Below are 21,016 nucleotides of genomic sequence, written 5' to 3'. Positions count from 1 at the left end.
GTCATACACTCACATAACATGAAGTACAATAACTTTTCTCAATATGGTAACACTTGAACTTTTCTGTAAATTTGGTACCCTTGCTTTGATCAAATTAATTTTAGAATACTTTGGAAAGTTTACATTACACACATCTTCACTACTTTATGTCAAGTAAACATGAATTAAGGCACTATAATTTCCTCATTATAAAACACCAGCATCAAAGAACAGGACAAGGTTGTCACTTTTCATCAGTGAAGCATTTTGACAGACACAATCACACCAACCATCACCATATCATCTACTCATTCTTTCCTCAGTTCACCTCATCCAGTTCCCTACTACATCCAAAACCAACATATTTATCTACAAACAAACTAACTAGTACTACATTACATGATGTAGTCCCGTGTAGCTCAGTTGGTAGAGCATGGCGTTGCAAATGCCAGGGTTGTGGGTTCGATTCCCACGGGGGGCCAGTATGATAATGTATGCACTCACTAACTGTAAGTCGCTCTGGATAAGAGCGTCTGCTAAATGACTAAAATGTAAAATGTAAATTACGTCACCATACTCTATACATGGGCGGTGTGCATTTTCTGCTGGTGTATCCTGAAGTAGCTCCTCTCTGAGAACCTCTTCCCGCAGTGCGTACAGGTGAACGGCTTCTCTCCAGTGTGGATCTTCATGTGCCTCTTCAGATGGGGCTGGTGGGAGAACCTCTTCTCACACTGGGGGCAGCTGTAGGGTTTCTCCCCTGTGTGGACCCTCTGGTGCCTCTTCAGGTTGGACGAGTCAGAGAAACTGGCCAGGCACAGGTGGCAGCCGAACGGTTTCTCCCCCGTGTGCATCCTCTGGTGGATCGCCACCTGTTTGCGGAAACTGAAGACTTTCCCACAGAACGAACACGGGAAGTGCTTCTCTTTGGCGCTGCCAGCTTTACTGATTCCATCTCTACTATTGTCATTTGTCAATGGACTTGTGTAGCCACTCAGTGTTGAGGCACTGGCATTGTCTGAGGTCTGGTTTAACATTAGGAGATTGTGAGGAGGATGAAGACCAGGGAGTGTCTGTGTTGTCGCAGGGTCCATGTTCCAGCTGATAGATCCTATAGAAGGCAGGCTGAAGGCAGCACCTGTTAGGGGGTTAACCTGAGGCGCCATCAGCCTGTCTGAATCACAACTATAGGAGCAGGACGGAGCATCGCTAGCCGAGTCTGTATCTGTTCTCTCCAGCTGCATATGGACACCTCCCCGTCCCCCCGGACCAAATCTATGTCTCGTCCTGGTCTCAGCCAGTCTGTTGTCATGGAGACTAAATTTGGTTGTTGTTTTGTGTTCAACTGTCTGTTTTTGGTTGTGGTTAACAGTGTTGTTCCCCAGCCCAGAGTTGAGGACGCTGTCCCATCCACTGACCTCCACTATGTCGCCTCTGTTCCTGGCCTGCTCGGTGATGTCATCCCCCGGGCCCTTGGCTTCACCGGTCTGGGAATCCAAGATGGCCGCCCAGTCTCCTCTGTCATCCTCCAGCCAACCACCTGCAGGAAGAGGTTACAAAATAGACTTTACAAACATGGCAGAGAAAACTCTACATATGGAGTTTTTTCTCTCTCAATTATCTGGTCAAGTTCATACATGATGTGTTTCTGTATGTAAACATAAGTTGTATTGATTAAATTTTATGAATGAAGAAAATATAATAGCCAGGCGCATCACTATTCCCATTGATAATCTATTACTGTATGTAGGCTATATGTATTTCTTCCTTACCTTGCTCCCCCATCTTTAGTCCACTCAGCAGATCAATGCTCTCTGGTCCGTCTTCTATTGTCTCCTCTTTGATGAGCAGCAGATCAGGCTTCCCATCCTCCATGTCTACTGACTGTAAGAGATACAGAGCAGGGTTTCTGTTAGGAAAGTGTGGCGCCGGACATTTGACCGGCAACATTTTAATTTAGCAGACATTTGAGAAATATACCGGACCAATATGCATTGGGTGCGTAACCTGAATAGGGCGTCCACCCACAACAGGAGGCTACTGAGGGGAGAACGGCTCATAATAATGGCCGGAATGGAGCAAATGGAATGGCATCAAATGGAAACCATGTGTTTGATGTATTTTATAACATTCCACCTATTCCGCTCCAGCCATTACCACGAGCCCCTTCTCCCCAATTAAGGAGCCACCAACCACGGTGCTCAGAATGAAATAAATCACATTTAGAATATGGTAGTTCATATTAACAGAACATGCAAGTCGAGGATGCAACGATCTGCGGTCCTTCTTACTGAATTCTGATGTGCACTTTGAACATATTAGAATAACTGTCCATATTTACTTTTCCTCAGCCAACAAGACGAGTAACAAACAGCAAATCGCTAGCCTATGTCAATCAACTGAAGTAGAAAAGTTTAGGTTACCTATTCTATTGGTCAGCTTGTCGAGAAAGAAGTAGCCTATTCCAAACAGACCCTGGGACAGTTGTGGGACGATAGATCCCAAATTCATCCAACCAGTAGAACTAGGCTACATCAAAAAAACTTTAAAAAGCAACGAGGCTGATGCAACAGATTAGAACGTTTAGCTTAAAATGTTCATAAACTATTATATCTTCATATTATAAGCGCAGCAAGGAAGTAGTCTACGCATGAATGTTCGTTCCATAATGCAATTAGCGGGAAAACACTGCTCAAAAGGGCACTTCACAAGCGAGCAGTTTCAGGTGACAGAGATGAAAATATCCGTTAGAAATGTAGAAAGAGAGGAGATCTAATATGCTACTTTCAAGCAATGTAAGCTATGCCTCATAATATGTATTAAAACGTTCAGGTTCCAAACAATTAAGTGTATGTTTTCAAAATGCATACTATTCTATTCTATTCTTCTATACTGCCTCCAGCTCATTGCAAAGTGGTGTGTGACGCAGGAAAATAATTTGCTCCAACTGGGAAAATCCATTTTGAACAGTCATCCAACTCGGAATTCCAACTCGGTCCTCTTTCTACATTTACATTTACGTCATTTAGCAGACGCTCTTATCCAGAGCGACTTACAAATTGGTGCATTCACCTTGGCTCCGACCTGAAGTTCCTAGTTGTCAGTTGTCTTGAAAGCACCACAAGATGCTGCCGCAGCAGCTCTTGCACTGTCTAATAGATTTTCCACTCAAAGACTCTGTATCTGAGCACCCTGCTATGGAGCATCTTCTGATTGGGCAATTAGTTGATTTGACACTATGCAAACGTGTTAGTACATTTGATTACTAGACACTCTTTAATGGTTTGATAATGCAAAGGCATGGTCCTACACTTTAATCACGACCTGGGCCATATCCACAAAGCATCTCAGAGTAGAAGTGCTGATTGAGGATCAGGTCACCACCTGTCTACCTACTGTAGTCTTATTCATTATGACCTTAAAGGCAGAACTGATCCTAGATCAGCACTCCTACTCTGAGAGGCTTTGTGGATACGGGCCCTGACCTAATACCATTCAGACAGTAGTTCACAGTGGGCTCACCTCAGTGAGACTGTGTGTGGTCCTGTGCTGCTCAGCTGGTTCCTCTGTGGGTTCAGGAGGAGGTGTAGTCTGGTTGTCCTCCATGATCATGGTCCTCTCAGGGTTGCCCAGACCCTCCTTACAACCCTCCTCCTTCACCAGCAGCACCTCTGGACCCTCCTCCTCCTGGAAGAGAGGGGTGATACAGATTACACAGACATACACTCCCTCAGGTACGTTACACACAGATAATAAACACACTTTAAACATTGCGGGGCCATACTTGCAAACATAAACAACTATTTACATTTAAATAGTTTCTCAGGCTCAAAATGCGTATCAGCCAATTAAAAAAGTTGATTTATTTGCACATGACAGAACGCTAAATTGTAGCACACGTCTGACAAATCCATAAGGCTCTTCAGTTTTTTTTTTCTTACGATGTACGATAAACGTACATATTGTAAGGACCTCATTTACATTTTTTCCAAGCACATGGATGTGTGGGAAAGAGAAACAAAAACGTGGGATGTTGTCTAACAGTAGTAGCTAGTAGCCTTGTCAAGGACGCATCAATACAATATTGGCACACAACATTTTGCTACAGACCATCGGAAGAAAAGCAAACCTTGAATTTGACCTATTTTAAGAAATGCCATTGGTTGGGGCAGAGGCATCATGCCCATAGAGCCCCATTGTGGAGGTGTCATAATACCCAGAAAACCTAGCGGTCAAACTGCGAAATAGTTCGTTTTTCTACTATTCATTTTTCCCATAGGGGATTTTAGAAACACTTAAAATAAGGGCTGTGTTTCGTGTAGGCTTACCCGGCGTGACGTTTTTATAACCATGTAAATCTCTCTCGGACAAGGTGACTTTTATCAATATATTTTACACTATTTACTCTCAGATTCGAAAATGCTAATTAGCATCAAAGTAGACATCATGCAAGACTACAAATCCCTGCAACTCCTGCACGCCATCTCTAGTTGACACCTTTGCTAACAGGTATTGTGTCAATTTACTTGCACGAGACAGTTCACAATTGTCCATTTAAAGAAATTTAGCCAATTTAATCATTACTAAATGTAGCTAACATTAGATAGTTAATCCAGAGAATCTTACATTTGCCTCGACTTGGTAGTCTCGTCCAGATCATCATGGCATTTGTAGTTCTTTATGATAGCCACATTAGCAGCTAATTAGCATTTCATTTTGGGGGGATAAATACAGCACAATATAATTGATAAAAGTCACCTTGTCCTAGAGAGATTTACATGGTTATCAAAGAGTCACGTCAGGTAAGGCTACATGAAACACAGCCCTTATTTTAAGTGTTTCTAAAATCCCCTATGGGAAAAATGAATGGTGGAAAAACGATTGGAACCATTTCCTTTAAAGGACTCTTTGGTCCTTTAAAAACCTGCTGTATATTGTGTGTTATGGAAAATAAATAAATGTGACTCTGGATGAAAACACAATTATGTTTGTTTTCAACATTAGGGCTGTTTTCCTAAAAAATATAAATCCGCTTCGTGTTTTGTTTCCTTGTCACGACACTAAAGAATATCGCGAAACTGGTATCGTTCCGGCCCTATTAGATATACAGAAAAATAGACATACTGTTGTTAAACCCATCATGTGGATAAAAAAAAAAGTCAGCAATGATAAGTCAAAAGTCAGACTAAACTATTTTGGCGTGTACAGTAGGTGTTTGTTAGTGTGTAGGTATATTTAGTAAGTGTATAATGGTTATAAAGCACTGTTGGGTGTATGCAGAATAGGGTGAGATCAGAAGTGATGTATATTAAAGAGAGTCTCAATGAAAGTCTTGGAATGAAAAGTCCCATTTTGTGTTTATTAACCATAAACAAGTTTTAAATACACCATATGCAAACCAGACAAACACGTCTTAACAAAATATCTGCATGAACTTGATGAACTGCATTCATTTTCTCATTAAAAGTGTAATGGGAAAACAATTAACTAGTTGAATGGAAGTAATGAAACAGGCATTTGTGAACATCATATAGCCTACACAGTACAAACACAATATGTAGGCCTAAAATACTTTTTAAGCTTATACTGTACACTGAGTATACAAACATTGATATGACGTGTTTTTTATACAGGATTTGTTAATGTCTTTGATATTGTGCTGCATAGGATTTTGAGGATGAGGACATTCCATGTATTTATATCTGTCACTGGTGGGTGCCAGAAGGTATGCGTGCCAAGGAAGACTGGGGGGCCACTGGTGCTAATCTTAGAAGAAGTATGTGATGGAATTTCATGACTAGGGTGCAAGATGATACCATATAGGGTGATACTATTGTAGTTGGGAGTGTATTCTAATAATGGTTGGAACTGTTGGGTGGAATTAGCTTGCCAAGCAGTACATAAACTGAGAGATTTTGTATGCCTATCATTCGAATAGTGAGATGAAACCCACGTGTATCTTGCTACGTTGAATCCGGTGGGGAGTTCAGATGACAAAGGGCAACGCACGTGCCGTTTGTTATACGAACCCGGTGCCGTACATTAAATACATGTATCAACTCTCCATCTAAGTGTTAAATATATTATTGTATCCTTCATTCCTTGATACCAGAGAAACTCATAACAAACATTAAGAATACCTGCTCTTTCTATGACATAGCTTTCACCTGATCAGTCTATGATCACTTGATGAATCCACTTAAAATCAGTGTAGATGATGGGGAGGAGACATGTTAAAGAAGGATTTGTAAGTCTTGAGACATGGATTGTGTATGTGTGCCATTCAGAGGGTGAATGGGCAAGATAAAATATTTAAGTGCCTTTGAACGGGGTAGTAGGTGCCAGTCGCATTGGTTTGTGTCAAGAACTGCAATGCTGCTTGGTTTTTCACGCTCAACAGTTTCCTGTGTGTATCAAGAATGGTCCACTATCCAAAAGGACATCCAGCCAATTTGACACAACTGTGGGAAGCATTGGAGTCAACATGGCCCAGCATCCCTGTGGAACACTTTCAACGCCTTGTAGAGTCCATAAACCAACGAATTGAGGCTGTTCTGAGGGCAAAGGGGGGGGGGACACACGCAATATTAAGAAGGTGTTTCTAATGTTTGGTATACTCATGCCTTATACAGTGCTTTCAGAAAGTATTCATAGCCCTTGACTTATTCCACGTCGATGACAAGCATACCCATAACATGATGCAGCCACCACCATGCTTGAAAAAAATTTGAAGAGTGGTACTCCGTGATGTTGTGTTGGATTTGCCCCAAACATAACGCTTTGTATTCAGGACATTGTATTTGCCACTTTCTTTGCAGTTTTACTTTAGTGCCTTATTGCAAACAGGATGCATGTTTTGGAATATTTTTATTCTGTACAGGCTTCCTTCTTTTCACTCTGTCATTTAGGTTAGTATTGTGGAGTAACTACAATTGTGCTGATCCATCCTCAGTTTTCTCCCATCACAGCCATTAAACTCTGTGACTGTTTTAAAGTCCCCATTGGACTCATGGTGAAATCCCTGAGCGGTTTCCTTCCTCTCCGGCAACGGAGTTAGGAAGGACACAGTGACTGGGTGTATTGATACACCATCCAAAGTGTAATTAATAACGTCACCATGCTCAAAGAGATATTCAATGCCTGCTTCTTTTTTTTTTACCCATCTACCAATAGGTGCCCTTCTTTGTGAGGTATTGGAAAAACCTCCCTGGTCTTAAAATATATATATATATATATACACACATATATATATATATATATATATATATATATATATACACTACCAGTCAAAAGTTTGGACACACCTACTCATTCAAGGGTTTTTCTTTATTTTTACTATTTTTGACATTGTAGAATAATAGTGAAGACATCAAAACTATGAAATAACACATATGGAATCATATAGCAACCAAAAAAAGTATTAAACAAATCAAAATATATTTTATTTTGAGATTCTTCAAATAGCCACCCTTTGCCTTGATGACAGCTTTGCACACTTTATGGTAGAGTGACCAGACGGAAGCCACTCCTCAGTAAAAGGCACATGACAGCCCTCTTAGAGTTTGCCAAAAGGCACCTAAAGGACTCTCAGACCATGAGAAACAAGATTCTCTGGTCTGATGAAACCAAGATTGAACTCTTTGGAATGAATTATTTCTAAAAACCAGTTTTCGCTTTGCCATTAAGGGGTATTGTTGTGTAGATGGATTAAATATTTATTTTTCTCATCAATTTTTGAATAAGGCTGTAACGTAACAAAATGTGGAAAAAGTCAAGGGGTCTGAATACTTTCCGAATGCACTGTGGGTGTATGCATATATATATATATATATATATATATATATATATATATATAACATTTTCTTTCTTTAAAACAATACAGACAACACAAAATGGCCGCTCCGAGAGGGTGCGCTTGCCCCCACCTGCCCGAGATGCCGGAACGCAAAACATACAATAATCCCATCCCCATCCCCACCCCTGATTGGAGGACCTCAAACATTTACACTGTACATTTGTGTATATATTTATTCCAACACTCATCAATTCCTTCAGACAGCCTCCTGGTCTTTGTGGTTGAATCTGTTCTTAAAATTCACTGCTCGACTGAGGGACCTTACAGATAATTGTATGTGTGGGGTACAGAGATGAGGTAGTCATTCAAAAATCATGTTAAACACTATTATTGCACACAGAGTGACTCCATGCAACTTATTACATGATTTGTTAAGCAGATTTAATTTAGTCATTATGGTGTATTGTGTGTAGGCCGGTGACACAAAATCTCAATTTAATCCATTTTAAATTCAGGCTGTAACACAACAAAATGTGGAAAAAGTAAAAGGGTGTGAATACTTTGTGAAGGCACTGTATATCCCACAATGTCTTGGCCTTGCACTACACCGCTCTTAGTTGTTGTAGAAATTGACCTACTCCTGAGGTTTACTTTGTGCATCTATGTCATCTCGCTGAGTCTAGCTTTCATGCAGGGTTTGATCTAAATGTCAGAAGCTATCAAGTGGAATGGTTACTTTATGTTATAGAGTGGAATGTTTTTTCTGCTGGTGTATCCTGAGGTATCTCCTCTCTGAGAACCTCTTCCCGCAGAGCACACAGGCAAACGGCCTCTCCCCTGTGTGGACCCTCTGATGCCTCTTCAGGTCACCAGCCTGAGCGAAGCGCATGTGACACTGGGTACAGCTGAAGGGTTTCACCCCTGTGTGGACCCTCTGGTGCCTCTTCAGGGTGCCAGCCTGGGTGAAGCGCATGTTACACTGGGTACAGCTGAAGGGTTTCACTCCTGTGTGGACCCTCTGGTGGATCTCCACCTTCTGGAGGCAGCTGAAGCCTTTGTTACAGAACATGCAGAGGAACCGTTTCTCTTTATTGTTGCCAGATGTGTCTCCCCCTCTCTGTGCCTGGGCTCTAGCCCTGTCGTTTGGGTCCAATACCTGATCGAAAAGGACGCGGCCGTGTGAATCGGAAGGCCCCATCGATGTGGACACTGGGTCGCGATCCTTGAACGTGTGTAAAGGTGAGTGGGTCGGGACATTTAGATTTGTCTCTAAGCTTTCCCTGTAGTCTAAGAAGTCATTGGAGTTGCCCTGCGAGTGTCCTTCTCCTAAGTGAGTCTCGTCCGCATTCCATGTCAGAGGAGAGTCACCCTCCACTTTCACAGTCACTTCATCTACGACTATAACCGCCCCTTTCTTATCTAGGCACCCTTCAGAGTATACACTGCTACTGTACTGGTTCCAGTCCCCTCTAGACAGATCACTCTGTGTCTCTAAACCCAAGGGCATGTTGCCAGGGTCCATCTCTGTAGCGTAAGAACAAGACGGATCATCACTGCCAGAGTGTAACGCGTCACCATCACCATGGGAATGAACCGTCCTCTGGCTCTGGTGAAATACGGGTAAATACTCTGAGCCAGGAGCAGGAGGACAGCCCAGTGTCCCCAATCCCAGTCTCTCTGGGTCTGATCTGTGGTCAGATCCTGTGTGTAAGAGGCTGTGTGTTACAGTTAAAGTCTCAGTGTCTGTCTCTGACTTGAGGACGGAGTTCGCCGTTCCACTGACCTCCGTGATGCTGCGTCGGGTCCTGGGCACGGCGGCAGCGGTGTTGAGGTCCTCCGTGGCTTCAGGGGGCGCTCCAGCCGCTCCAGTCTGGATGTCTCTGCTGTGCCGTGGGTCCTCCTCTCCTTCAGTCCTCTCCTGCTTGACCCCAGGACCTGCAGCCTCTGCATCCTGACACAAGAAGAGAGGAGGTTGTTACTGGTATTGAGTTGAATTAGATAACAATGTCATAGGGAAGTCTCACAAGCTCCCCTATGGCAGATAAATAAGGATGTACATGTAAGCAAGTGAATAGCTGAGGGGAGTCTTAATGAAATAAACTGATCACATTTGATGTACTGTAATTTTAATGTAACACTATTACACTAACCTCTATCACAATAACGTGCTGGGTTGTGGTTCCACTCCCCTCATCAACAGTGATTGGTTGGTCATCTCTCCATGTAGTGTGTCCCGCTGGCTTCACAAAACTCCTGTGGCCTCCAGTGTGATGTCCTTCACCTGAGAGAGTGATTGGGGGAAAAGAGGTGGTTAGGTTCGGTACTGTCAATGCTCAACGCTATATTGTACACTATTGACACTGCCTAGCATTGGCAAGAATGTAAGGTAACACAAGCTATTTATTGATCAATACATTATGTTCCATGTATCACATTGTTTTCATTGAGTAAATAATAGGAAATGCAGTAAATCAAGAATTTGGTTAAGTTATATTGTGGCTTTGCGCAAGATAGCTAGCTAAGTAATCAGATGAATTATTGCATACCACCTATCCAAAAACTGACCAAGACCCAATTCTGGTTAAACATATATGTGGTTAACGCATCTAACATGACACATGCGCAGAGAAGAACCGGCGACAGGCCCGGCATTTTTGGCCTTCTTCAAAATGTAGTTACCTCTTGCCATTCCTCTGTATCGGTCGGAGATCTTGACACTTCTTGGACGACTGGCAAGGACGCGCTCTCGCATTGTCCTTTCTGCGCGCTCCCGTGACAATTTCAGTTCAAGTAGCTGTAGATTCCTCCGCAATGCACTGTTTTCTTTCTGGCTTTGAGTTATTTCCAAACGAAACACTGCATAGTCGTCGTCTACGAGTTTACAGACCTCTGCCACGGCGGCATTCGCTAACACCTCCATTATGGAGGCTATTTGAGTGTGAAAAACCATACAGTTAGCAGCCATAACCAATTTAGCAGCTAGGTAGCGTTACCTAGATAGCTAACATATATTAACCAAGTCCTGTCTCCAACGCGGATTAAAGACTACATGGGGTAAGTATGTGATCATGTGCAGTTAAATGAGTCATACTTTGAATTCCAGGGTGTTAATAAACGTCTAAATAACAACAAAAACGCTAACGTAGAAATTATTCTTAGTTACTGTTTACTTCCGTTTATACGGAAGAGAAAGGATGTTGTAGCTCAAAGGGTGTGGCTAAATGAAAAGCGTATGCGCGCTGTTCTTTAAAATACGGTACTGCTGATCTCCTATTCATGATCAGTCTTTCATCTCCTATTCATGATCAGTCTTTCAAGCTTAGATCACTTGTTTAAAGAACAGTGTGTTAGCAGCAATAGAGTAGAATAAAATACATTACAATAGAATGACTTTATTCCATCTACATCACCTCAGTACGGTAAATATTAAACTGTCCTTTTATCTAGCCTATGTTTACTGTGTCTAAATACAGGAATTTACAAGTCTGTTTCAAATGACAAGTTAATGAGGGGTATGTGTTTAATTAGCCTCCTATAAAACCCTTTTTGATTTGAATGAAACTTTCCATACATATCTGCTCATGGTGGAAGTGGTCAGAAAGTGACTTTTTGGAACTTAATGCCAAAACAGGCGCTCAAGGTTGAACCATTTTGCATACCCCACCATGCCATGAGACATCCATGTCTTCATCACTGGAAAAGATAAACGGTTGTGTTTGATGTAATTTAAAAACGTACAAACAGTATTGTCAAACTGTTTGATAATGTCTTAAAAAATTTTTTTTACATTTAACCTTCAACTTCAATTATTTAAAACCTCGTAAACTCTTTTTTTGCATATGTTGTATCTTAGACCCAGTTTAACATAATCTGAGTTGTTTGTGTTGTGCCTGCCATCGGTTGGGACACAGCATGCTCTTGAATACAGGGTGGCTGATAAGGTACTAAAATGGGAATAACATAGAAATTTCAACTTTCAAAACGTACAACAAAGATGGTTGGAGGTCCACACATCAGAGAATGTTGAATGGGAATGGGTCATCTCAAGCCACACTGCTACGATTTCTCCCTATTGTGGACACTCCTATGTCTGATAAGGATACTCAGGAAAAAGAAGCCCTCCTTAGTCATTGAGCTTCCTCCTGGACCTCTAGCCATTGTTTGGGTGTTGTTGGGATTGTGTGCTGTGTTATAGGCTAGGTGCCTCTCGTGGTGAACACCCATCCTGACCCTGTCTGTATTGGTGGGGTAACCCTGAGGTAGCTGAGGAAGGCTAGACCCAGGCCCAGGTATTCTATGAATCCAGTCACCAGGCATTAAACGTGACGCTGAAGGAGAAGACAGACTTCCTGATAAACTACCATCAGGGGGGTCTCCCACCACTCTCTGAAGTCCAAGGTGACCTCTGTTCATCATGGATACTGTGGTGTTTGTATCATAGGAACAGGAGGGTCTATCGCTATCAGCACCAGGCCCTGCTTCATCCCTGCACTGAGACTGTGAAGAGAAGGGTCTGGGCTGCAGACTGGATCCCTGACTGGAGCCTCGGTCTCTCTGATGACCACCAGGAGAGATTGTTCACTCCACCTGTCGTGTTCTATGTTGTGGTGAAGTCTCGGTCCTTCGCGGTTGGGTCCTGGTCCCGACTCAGGAAGGAAGAGCGATGGCTCCTGATCCAGGATCAGGGTTTGTGACTAGCCACCTCAGAGGTCCACTCTCTCCCACCAGTAACACTGGATATCTACAGGTCTTCATGGACTGCAAACAAAGATTGTACAGAAAAGCATAAAGGTTAATAAGAAACTCTTTGCTGTACACACAGAAACATGACATGATGTAAAAAAAAATGCTAACCACAGTCAAGCCTATTATGGAGCCATTATTTATTTTTAAATCCATATGTGTTGATTCAAGAATTAAGTAGAATGTTTTGGTTAGACTGAGATAAGGGAAACTCAGTCCCTGCAACAATAAAAACATATCCAAGCCAGTCAGCACAGTCAATTTTGTATTTTATTTCAACAAAATGGTCATACACTAACATCATTTGAAGTACAGTACTTTTATTGCACAAAACGATACATGTCAAGTAGAATAACTTCTCACTATGTTAACACTTAACATTTTCTGTAAATCTGATACCCTCGCTTTGATCAAATACATTTTTGAATTGTTTGGAAAAGGTTAAACATTACATTACACACCTTCATTTCAAGTAAACATGAATTAAGGCACAATCCTTCTCACTATAAAACACCAGTATCTAAATTTCTTAAGTTCACCTCATCCAGTTCCCTATACATCAAAAACCAACCGAATGAACTACAAACTAACTAGTACTACATTACAATACTCTATACATGGACCGTGTGCATTTTCTGCTGGTGTATCCTGAGGAAGCTCCTCTCTGAGAACCTCTTCCCGCAGTGCGTACAGACGAACAGCCTTTCTCCCGTGTGGACCTTCAGGTGCATTTCAGCTGGTTCTGGTGGGAGAATATCTTCTCACACAAGGGGCAGCCAAACTGTTTATCCCCCGTGTGCATCCTCTAGTGGATCTCCATCTGTTTGCAGAAACTGAAGACTTTCCCACAGAATCGAACATGGGAAGCACTTCTCTTTACCACCGGATCTGCTGATAGCATCACTACCACTGTCATTTGTCAATGGGCTTGTGTAGCCATTTAGTGTTGAGGCACTGGCATTGTCTGAGGTCTGGTTTAACATTAGGAGATTGTGAGGAGCATGAAGGCCAGGGAGTGTCTGTTGTCGCAGGGTCCATGTTCCAGTTGATAGATCCTATAGAAGGCAGGCTGAAGGCAGCACCTGTTAGGGGAGTTAACCTGAGGCACCATCAGTCTCTCTGAATCACAACTATAGGAGCAGGACGGAGCATCACTAGCAGAGTCTGTGTCTGTTCTGTCGAGCCGCGTACAGACACCTCCCCGTCCTTGCAGACCAAATCTACGCCTCGCCCTGGTCTCAACCAGACTGTTATCATGGAGACTGTTTGGTTGTTGTTTTGTGTTCGACTCTCTGTTTCCCAGCACAGAGTTGAGGACCCTGTCCCATCCATTGACCTCCACTATGTCGCCTCTGGTCCTGGCCTGCTCAATGATGTCCCCTGGGCCCTTGGCTGCACCACTCTGGGTCTGGGAATCCAATATGGCTGCTCAGTCTCCTCTGTTAGCTTCCAGCCAACCACCTGCAGGAAGAGGTTACAAAATAAACTTTACAAACATGCCAGAGAACTCTACATGTGGAGTTTTAAAAACTTTGTCAATTACAAGTTCATACATTGTGTTTTTGTATTTAAACAAGTTGTATTGATTTCATTTTATGAATTAAGAAAAAAACAATAGCCAGGTGCATCACTATTCCCATTGAAGTATATCTATTATGTTCTGTATATGTATGTCTCCCTTACCTTGCTCCCCCATCTTTAGTCCACTCAGCAGGTCAATGCTCTCTGGTCCGTCTTCTATTGTCTCCTCTTTGACTAGCAGCAGATCAGGCTTCCCATCCTCCATGTCTACTGGCTGTAAGAGATACAGAGTGAGAGGATATTGGATCAAGAAATCTGATATGAGCACCCTGCTATGGAGCATCTTCTGATTGGGCAATTAGGGATGGCTATGAGTACTATGAAAATAATGTGTAATTTGATTAGTTGACACTCTTTAATGGTTTGATAATTCAAAGGCATGGCCCCACACGTAAGACAAAATGAATCAAGACCTGGGCCCGTATTCACAAAGAGTCGCAGAGTAGGAGTGCTGATCTAGGATATTTCCATATAATCTTATTCATTATGATCTAAAAGGCTAAACCGATCCTAGATCTGCACTCCTACTCTGAGAGGCTTTGTGGATACGGGCCCTGACCTAATACCATTCAGACAGTAGTTCACAGTGGGCTCACCTCAGTGAGACTGTGTGTGGTCCTGTGCTGCTCAGCTGGTTCCTCTGTGGGTTCAGGAGGAGGTGTAGTCTGGTTGTCCTCCATGACCATGGTCCCCTCAGGGTTCCCCAGACCCTCCTCACACCCCTCCTCCTTCACCAGCAGCACCTCTGGACCCTCCTCCTCCTGGAATAGACAGCTTATACTTATTACACAGACATACACTCCCTCAGGTACGTACACACAGATAATAAACACACTTTCAACATGGAGTGTTTACCCATCCCCACTACGTTTGAGTCCTATACTGTAGTTACAGAATGACTTCATTGTTGTTAAACCCATCATGGTGGACATAAATATGATGTGGGTAAAAATAAGTCCGCTATGATAAGTCAAAAGTTATCAGACAAACCTGACTAAACTATTTTGACATGAACAGTAGGTGTTTGTTAGTGTGGGTGTGTAGGTATATTTAGAAAGTCTATATTGGTTATAAAGCGCTGCTGGGTATATGCAGAATAGGGTGAGATCAGATGTATACTAAAGAGTCAATGAAAGTCTTAGAATGAAAAGTCCCATTTTGTGTTCATGAAACAAACAAGTGTTAAATACACCATATGAAAACCACACATACACGTCTCAGCTAAAAATCAGCATGAACTGCATTTATTATCTCATTAAAAGTGTCATGGGAAAAAATAAAATAGTTGAATGGAAGTAATGAAATTGGCATTTGTGAACATCATATATCCTACACAGTACAAACACAATATGTAACAGACTTTTTAGGCTTATATATCACACAATGTCTGGATGCAATATTCTACCCAAGAATATTCAACACTGAAATCTGTTACTCTCGTTATTCCAAATGCATCTGTGGATATTTTCTGCTGACAACAATGAAAATGTATCTTTGTCTTTAATGCAGGGTTTGATCTAAACTTCAGAAGCTATAGAGTGGAATGGTTCCTTTATATGTTATAGGGTGGAATGGTTTTTCTGCTGGTGTATCTTGAGGTAGCTCCTCTCTGAGAATCTCTTCCCGCAGTACGTACAGGCAAACGGCCTTTCTCCTGTGTGGACCTTGAGGTGTGTCTTCAGATGGTGCTGGTGGGAGAACTTCTTCTCACACTGGGGGGCAGCTGTAGGGTTTCTCACCTGTGTGGACCCTCTGGTGCCTCTTCAGGCTGCCAGACTGGGCGAAGCGCATGTGACACTGGGTACAGCTGTAGGGTTTCTCCCCTGTGTGGATCCTCTGGTGGACCTCCACTGTCTGGGGGCAGCTGAAGCCTTTGTTACAGAACATGCAGTGGAACCGTTTCTCTTTACTATTGCCTGATGTTGCTCCCCCTCCCTGAGCCTGGGCTCTAGCCCTGTCATTTGAGTTCAATCCCTGATCGAAAAGGATGTGGCCGTATGAATCGGAAGGCCCCATCGACATGGACACTGGGTCGCGATCCCTGAATGTGTGTAAAAGGGAGTGGGTGGCGACATTTTGATTTGTCTCTAAGCTTTCCCTGTAATCTAAGAAATCTCTTCCCTGTGAGTGTCCGTCTCCTAGGTGACTATCGGCATTCCATGTGGGAGGAACGTCGCCCTCCACTTTCACAGTCACTTCCTCTACGACCAGACCCTCCCCTTTCTTATCTAGGCACCCTTCAGAGTATACACTACTACTGTACTGGTTCCAGTCCCCTCTAGACAGATCAGTCTGTAAACCCAAGGATATATTGCCAGGGTCCATCTCTGTAGCGTAAGAACAAGACGGATCATCACCGCCAGTGTCTAACGCATCACCATCCCCACAGGAATTATCCATCCTCTGGCTCTGGTGAAATACCGGTAAATACTCTGACCCGGGAGAAGGAGGACAGCCCATTGGTCCCACCACCAGTCTCTTTGGGTCCGATATGTGGTCAGATCCTGTTTGTAAGTGCCTGTGGGTTACAGTTAAAGTCTTGGTGTCGGTCTCTGACTTGAGGACGGCGTTTGGCGTTCCACTGACCTCCGTGATGCTGCATTGGGTCCTGGGCTGCGCTGAGGCGGTGGTGGGATCCTCCGTGGCTACAGGGGGCGCTCCAGATGCTCCAGTGTGGATGTCTCTGCTGTGCCGTGGGTCCTCCTCTACTTCAGTCCTTTCGTGCTTGACCCTAGGACCTCCAGCCTGACACAAGAAGAGAGGAGGTTAGGGCTGTGGCGGTCATTACAGTTTGTCAGCCTGTGATTGTCCAGCAAATAACTGCCGGTCTCACGGTCATTGACCGTTAATCAACAAACGCATTAAGCATCTCCTGGCTTCCACGCATAGCCACTGATGCAGACTTAATATAGCCTACACCACAATAAATCCATAATTTATTTTAGACAGGTCTACAGAAACATGATATGAAGAAAATGTAGTCTATTTCAGAAGAACAGAATAGCACATTCTGAGTTGTCCATATGTTAGGTCCTGATCTGGCTATGCCATATGGCTGTGGGCCACACTAGTTCATTTAGCAGACAAGATTTGCTTAGAATTCTTGGCATTATTTAATATTATTTTATAGTATGAATAATACAATTGAACATAGCTGAATAAAATACAAAGGATATTTTCACTAAATAATTTCAGAGGGAGTGCGCACATGCGGCTATTCTGTGTTGAGCGGTTAAGACAGAAACTGGTCCTCCTATATGCTTAATTTTAGAGTTATGTATGCAACTTTAGTTGTGATACAAATGTTGGGCTATATGTTTTGATTTTTAAAAACATTCTAAGGCTGCATGAACAGAGCAAAGTACAGAGAGATCCTTGATGAAAACCTGCTCCAGAGAGCTTAGGACCTCACACTGGGGCGAAGGTTCACCTTCCAACAGGACAACGATCCTAAGCACACAGCCAAGACAACGCAGGAGTGGCTTTGCGACAAGTCTCTGAATGTCCAGCCAGAGCCCGGACTTGAACCCGATCAAACATCTCTGGAGAGACCTGAAAATAGCTGTGCAGCAACGCTCTACATCCAACCTGACAGAGCTTGAGAGCATCTGCAGAGAAGAATGGGAGAAACTCCCCAAATACAGGTGTGCCAAGCTTGTAGCGTCATACCCAAGGCGACTCGATGCTGTAATCACTTCCAAAGGTGCTTCAACAAAGTCCTGAGTAAAGTGTCTGAATACTTATGTAAATGTGATATTTCCGGGGTTTTTAAAAATATATAAATTAGCCCCAAAAAATTACAACCTGTTTTTGCTTGGCATTATGGGGTATTGTGTGTAGATTGATGAGAAAAATAATTTTATCAATTTTAGAATAAGGCTGTAACGTAACAAAATATGGAAAAAGTCAAGGGGTCTGAATACTTGCCGAAGGCACTGTACATGTAAGCAAGTGGATAGCTGAGGGGAGCCTTTCTGAAATGAACGGGCCACATTTGATTTACAAAGTACAGTGCCTTGCAAAAGTATATAGTTATGTACGCTCAAGTTCAGTTTTATTGTCTTATTTCTTGTTTGTTTCACAATAAATATTGATACAAACCCCCCAAAAATCAATTTTAATTCCAGGTTGTAAGGCAACAAAATAGGAAAAATGCCAAGGGGGGTGAATACTTTCGCAAGCCACTGTAACTGTACATTTTTATGTAACACTATTACACTAACCTCTATCATGATAACGTGCTGGGTTGAGGTTCCACTTCCCTCATCAACAGTGATTGGTTGGTCATCTCTCCATGTATTGTGTCCCGCTGGCTTCACAAAGCTCCTGTTGCCTCCAGTGAGATGTCCTTCACCTGAGAGAGTGATTGGGGAAAAAGAGGTGGTTAGGTTAGCCCTCCTGTAGCTCAGTTGGTAGAGCATGGTGCTTGCAACGCCAGGGTTGTGGGTTCGATTCCCACGGGGGTCAGTATGAAAAAATGTATGCACTCACTAACTGTAAGTCGCTCTGGATAAGAGCGTCTGCTAAATGACTAAAATGTAAAAAGTTAGCTACTGTCATGTCAAGGATGTAAGGTAACACTTCACATAACCTCTTGAACTACTATTCAGATAGATTTGATTATTATAATAATTATGTTCCATGCATCACATGGTTTTCAATGAGTAAATAATAGGAAAAGCAGTAAATAAAGAATCTGGTGAGAATATGATAGCACAAAGACACTAAGTAATCAGGGGTATTATGCATACTATCCAAAAACGGACCTAGACCCAATACTGGTTAACCGTATATGTGGTTGACACATCAAAAGTCACACATGAGAAGGGAACGGGGCGCAGCCTCGGCCTTTTGCTAAATGTACCTCTTGCCATTCCTCTGTGTCGATCGAGGATCTTGACACTACTGGGACGACTGGCGAGGACGCGCTCTCGCGTTGTCCTCTCTGCGCGCTCCCGTGCCATCTTCAGTTCCAGTAGCTGTAGTTTCCTCCGCAATCCCCTGTTTTCTTTCTGGCTTTGAGTTATTTCCAAACGAAACACTGCATAGTCGTCGTCTACGAGTTTACAGATGTCTGCCACGGCTGCATTTGCTAGCACCTCCATGATGGACGCTATTTGAGTGTGAAAAACCATACCGTTAGCCATTGTTAGCAGCTAGCTAGCGTTACCTAGATAACATCTATCAACCAAGTATTGTCTTCAACGCGAATTAAACGCTGCCTGGCGTAAGTATATGATGTAGTGCAGTTAAACGAGTAATATTTTGAGTTCCATCGTGTTAATAAACGTCTAAATTTCAACAATAAAAACGCAAACGTGGAAATTGTTCTTGGTCTCAGTTCACTTCCGTTTACACTGAAGAGAAAGGATCTTACTGGTTTGCATCGTAGCTCAAAGGGTGTGCCTAAATGAATAGTGTATGCGCGCTGTTTTTTCAATCACGGTACTGCTTATTACATTATGCATCAAATCTCATGACTTGTTTTAGACTTGTTCAGAATGAACAGTGTGTTAGCAAGAATAGAGTAGAAAATAATATAATTTATTGCATCTACATAACTTTTCTCACTATGGTACCACTTTACCATTTCTGTAAATCTGGTACCCCGCTTTGATCAAATGAATTTTAGAAAAGGTTAAACATTACATTGCACACATCTTCACTACTTTATGTCAAGTAAACATGAATTAAGGATTTTTTTACTGATGATAAAATACCAGCATCTGATCACTTTTCATCAGTGAAGTATTTTTTAGACACCATCACAACAACCATCACCATATCATCTACTCTGCCTCATCATACTCATTCTTTCCTCAGTTCACCTCATCCAGTTCCCTATACATCCAAAACCAACATAATTCATTACTAACTAAAACTACATTACATGTCATTATACATGGGCCGTGTGTATTTTCTGAGGTAGCTGCCCTCTGAGAACCTCTTCCCGCAGTTCGTACAGGCAAACGGCCTCTGTCCTGTGTGAACCGTGAACCTTCAGGTGCCTCTTTAGCTGATGCTGTTGGGAGAACCTCTTCTCACACTGGGGGCAGCTGTAGGATTTCTCCCGTGTGGACCCTCTGGTGCCTCTTCAGGTTGGATGGGTGGGAGAAACTGGCCCAGCAGAGGTGGCAGCCAAACGGTTTTACCCCAGTGTGCATCCTCTGGTGGATCTCCACCTGTTTGGGGAAACTGAAGGCTTTCCCACAGAACAAACACGGGGAGCGCTTCTCTTTGGCGCTGCCACCTAGGCTTGGGCGATTTACTGTTTATACCGTATACCAGGGTATTTCAAAATAGACTGTATTATTTTCATTACTGTTTTTTATGGGGGGGGGCTGTAGGGGTGCGTGTATAACTATAAGACATCCATCAAATAAATGATATCCAGCTCAGGGCTCCAGCTATGCATTTGGTTTGCTAACATGCTAGCTAAGTGACTAGATGTCAAGATCAAGCTTCTTGGTTACAGCAGACATTCAATCCTCTCCTGGATCCCTGTTGCCTAAATTGTTTTGTGCGTCAAAAGAATTGTGCCCCCTTGTGTGTACATCCTGTAATACCGTATACCCCGGTATGGTACAGAAACGGTTTGAAAATCTGGATACCGCCCAACTCTACTGCCACCTTTACCGATTCCGTCTCTACTACTGTCATTTGTCAATGGGCTTGCGTAGCCATTTAGTGTTGAGGTACTTGCATTTACTGAGGTCTGGTTTAACATAAGGAGAGTGTGAGGAGGACGAAGGCCAGGTAGTGTCTGTGTTGTCGCAGGGTCCATGTTCCAGTTGATAGATCCTATAGAAGACATGCTGTGGGCAGCACCTGTTAGGAGGTTAACCTGAGGCGCCATCAGTCTCTCTGAATCACAACTATAGGAGCAGGATGGAGCATCACTAGCCGAGTCTGTGTCTG

The 21,016-nt window shown here is 42.9% G+C and overlaps 2 protein-coding genes, 1 long non-coding RNA gene, 1 other non-coding gene and 1 pseudogene across 4 annotated transcripts; 1 reads left to right on the top strand and 4 right to left on the bottom strand.

The window, feature by feature from the left end:
• Positions 1 to 386: 386 nt before the first annotated feature.
• On the top strand, positions 387 to 460 carry trnac-aca. Its single transcript has one exon. It is a non-coding gene; the product is annotated as a tRNA-Cys (tRNA).
• Positions 461 to 470: 10 nt separating this feature from the next.
• On the bottom strand, positions 471 to 1,776 carry LOC121566623 (oocyte zinc finger protein XlCOF8.4-like). Its single transcript, XM_041876592.2, has 2 exons — positions 1,752 to 1,776; positions 471 to 1,519 (listed from the first exon to the last, which is right to left on the bottom strand). The coding sequence occupies exons 1-2, from the start codon at positions 1,762 to 1,764 to the stop codon at positions 558 to 560; spliced, it is 975 nt and encodes a 324-aa protein (XP_041732526.1). The 5' UTR covers positions 1,765 to 1,776; the 3' UTR covers positions 471 to 557.
• A 6,350-nt stretch (positions 1,777 to 8,126) lies between these two features.
• Positions 8,127 to 11,340, bottom strand: LOC121564988 (zinc finger and BTB domain-containing protein 18-like). The gene is made up of 3 exons (XM_041875954.2): positions 10,454 to 11,340; positions 9,925 to 10,055; positions 8,127 to 9,725 (listed from the first exon to the last, which is right to left on the bottom strand). Exons 1-3 carry the CDS (start codon positions 10,737 to 10,739, stop codon positions 8,517 to 8,519), a joined length of 1,626 nt encoding a protein of 541 aa, XP_041731888.1. The 5' UTR covers positions 10,740 to 11,340; the 3' UTR covers positions 8,127 to 8,516.
• A 1,429-nt stretch (positions 11,341 to 12,769) lies between these two features.
• LOC123486192 lies at positions 12,770 to 14,242 on the bottom strand. The gene is made up of 2 exons (XR_006659276.1): positions 14,201 to 14,242; positions 12,770 to 13,978 (listed from the first exon to the last, which is right to left on the bottom strand). It is a non-coding gene; the product is annotated as an uncharacterized LOC123486192 (long non-coding RNA).
• Positions 14,243 to 14,934: 692 nt separating this feature from the next.
• LOC121564989 lies at positions 14,935 to 18,357 on the bottom strand (annotated as a pseudogene).
• Between the last annotated feature and the right edge of the window lie 2,659 nt (positions 18,358 to 21,016).

This window comes from Coregonus clupeaformis, unplaced genomic scaffold (genome assembly GCF_020615455.1).
Source record: "Coregonus clupeaformis isolate EN_2021a unplaced genomic scaffold, ASM2061545v1 scaf1053, whole genome shotgun sequence".
In the NCBI taxonomy this organism is placed as follows: Eukaryota; Metazoa; Chordata; class Actinopteri; order Salmoniformes; family Salmonidae; genus Coregonus; species Coregonus clupeaformis.
The sequence above is the reverse complement of the archived record's forward strand: the minus strand, read 5'-3'. Positions and strand labels throughout refer to the sequence as shown.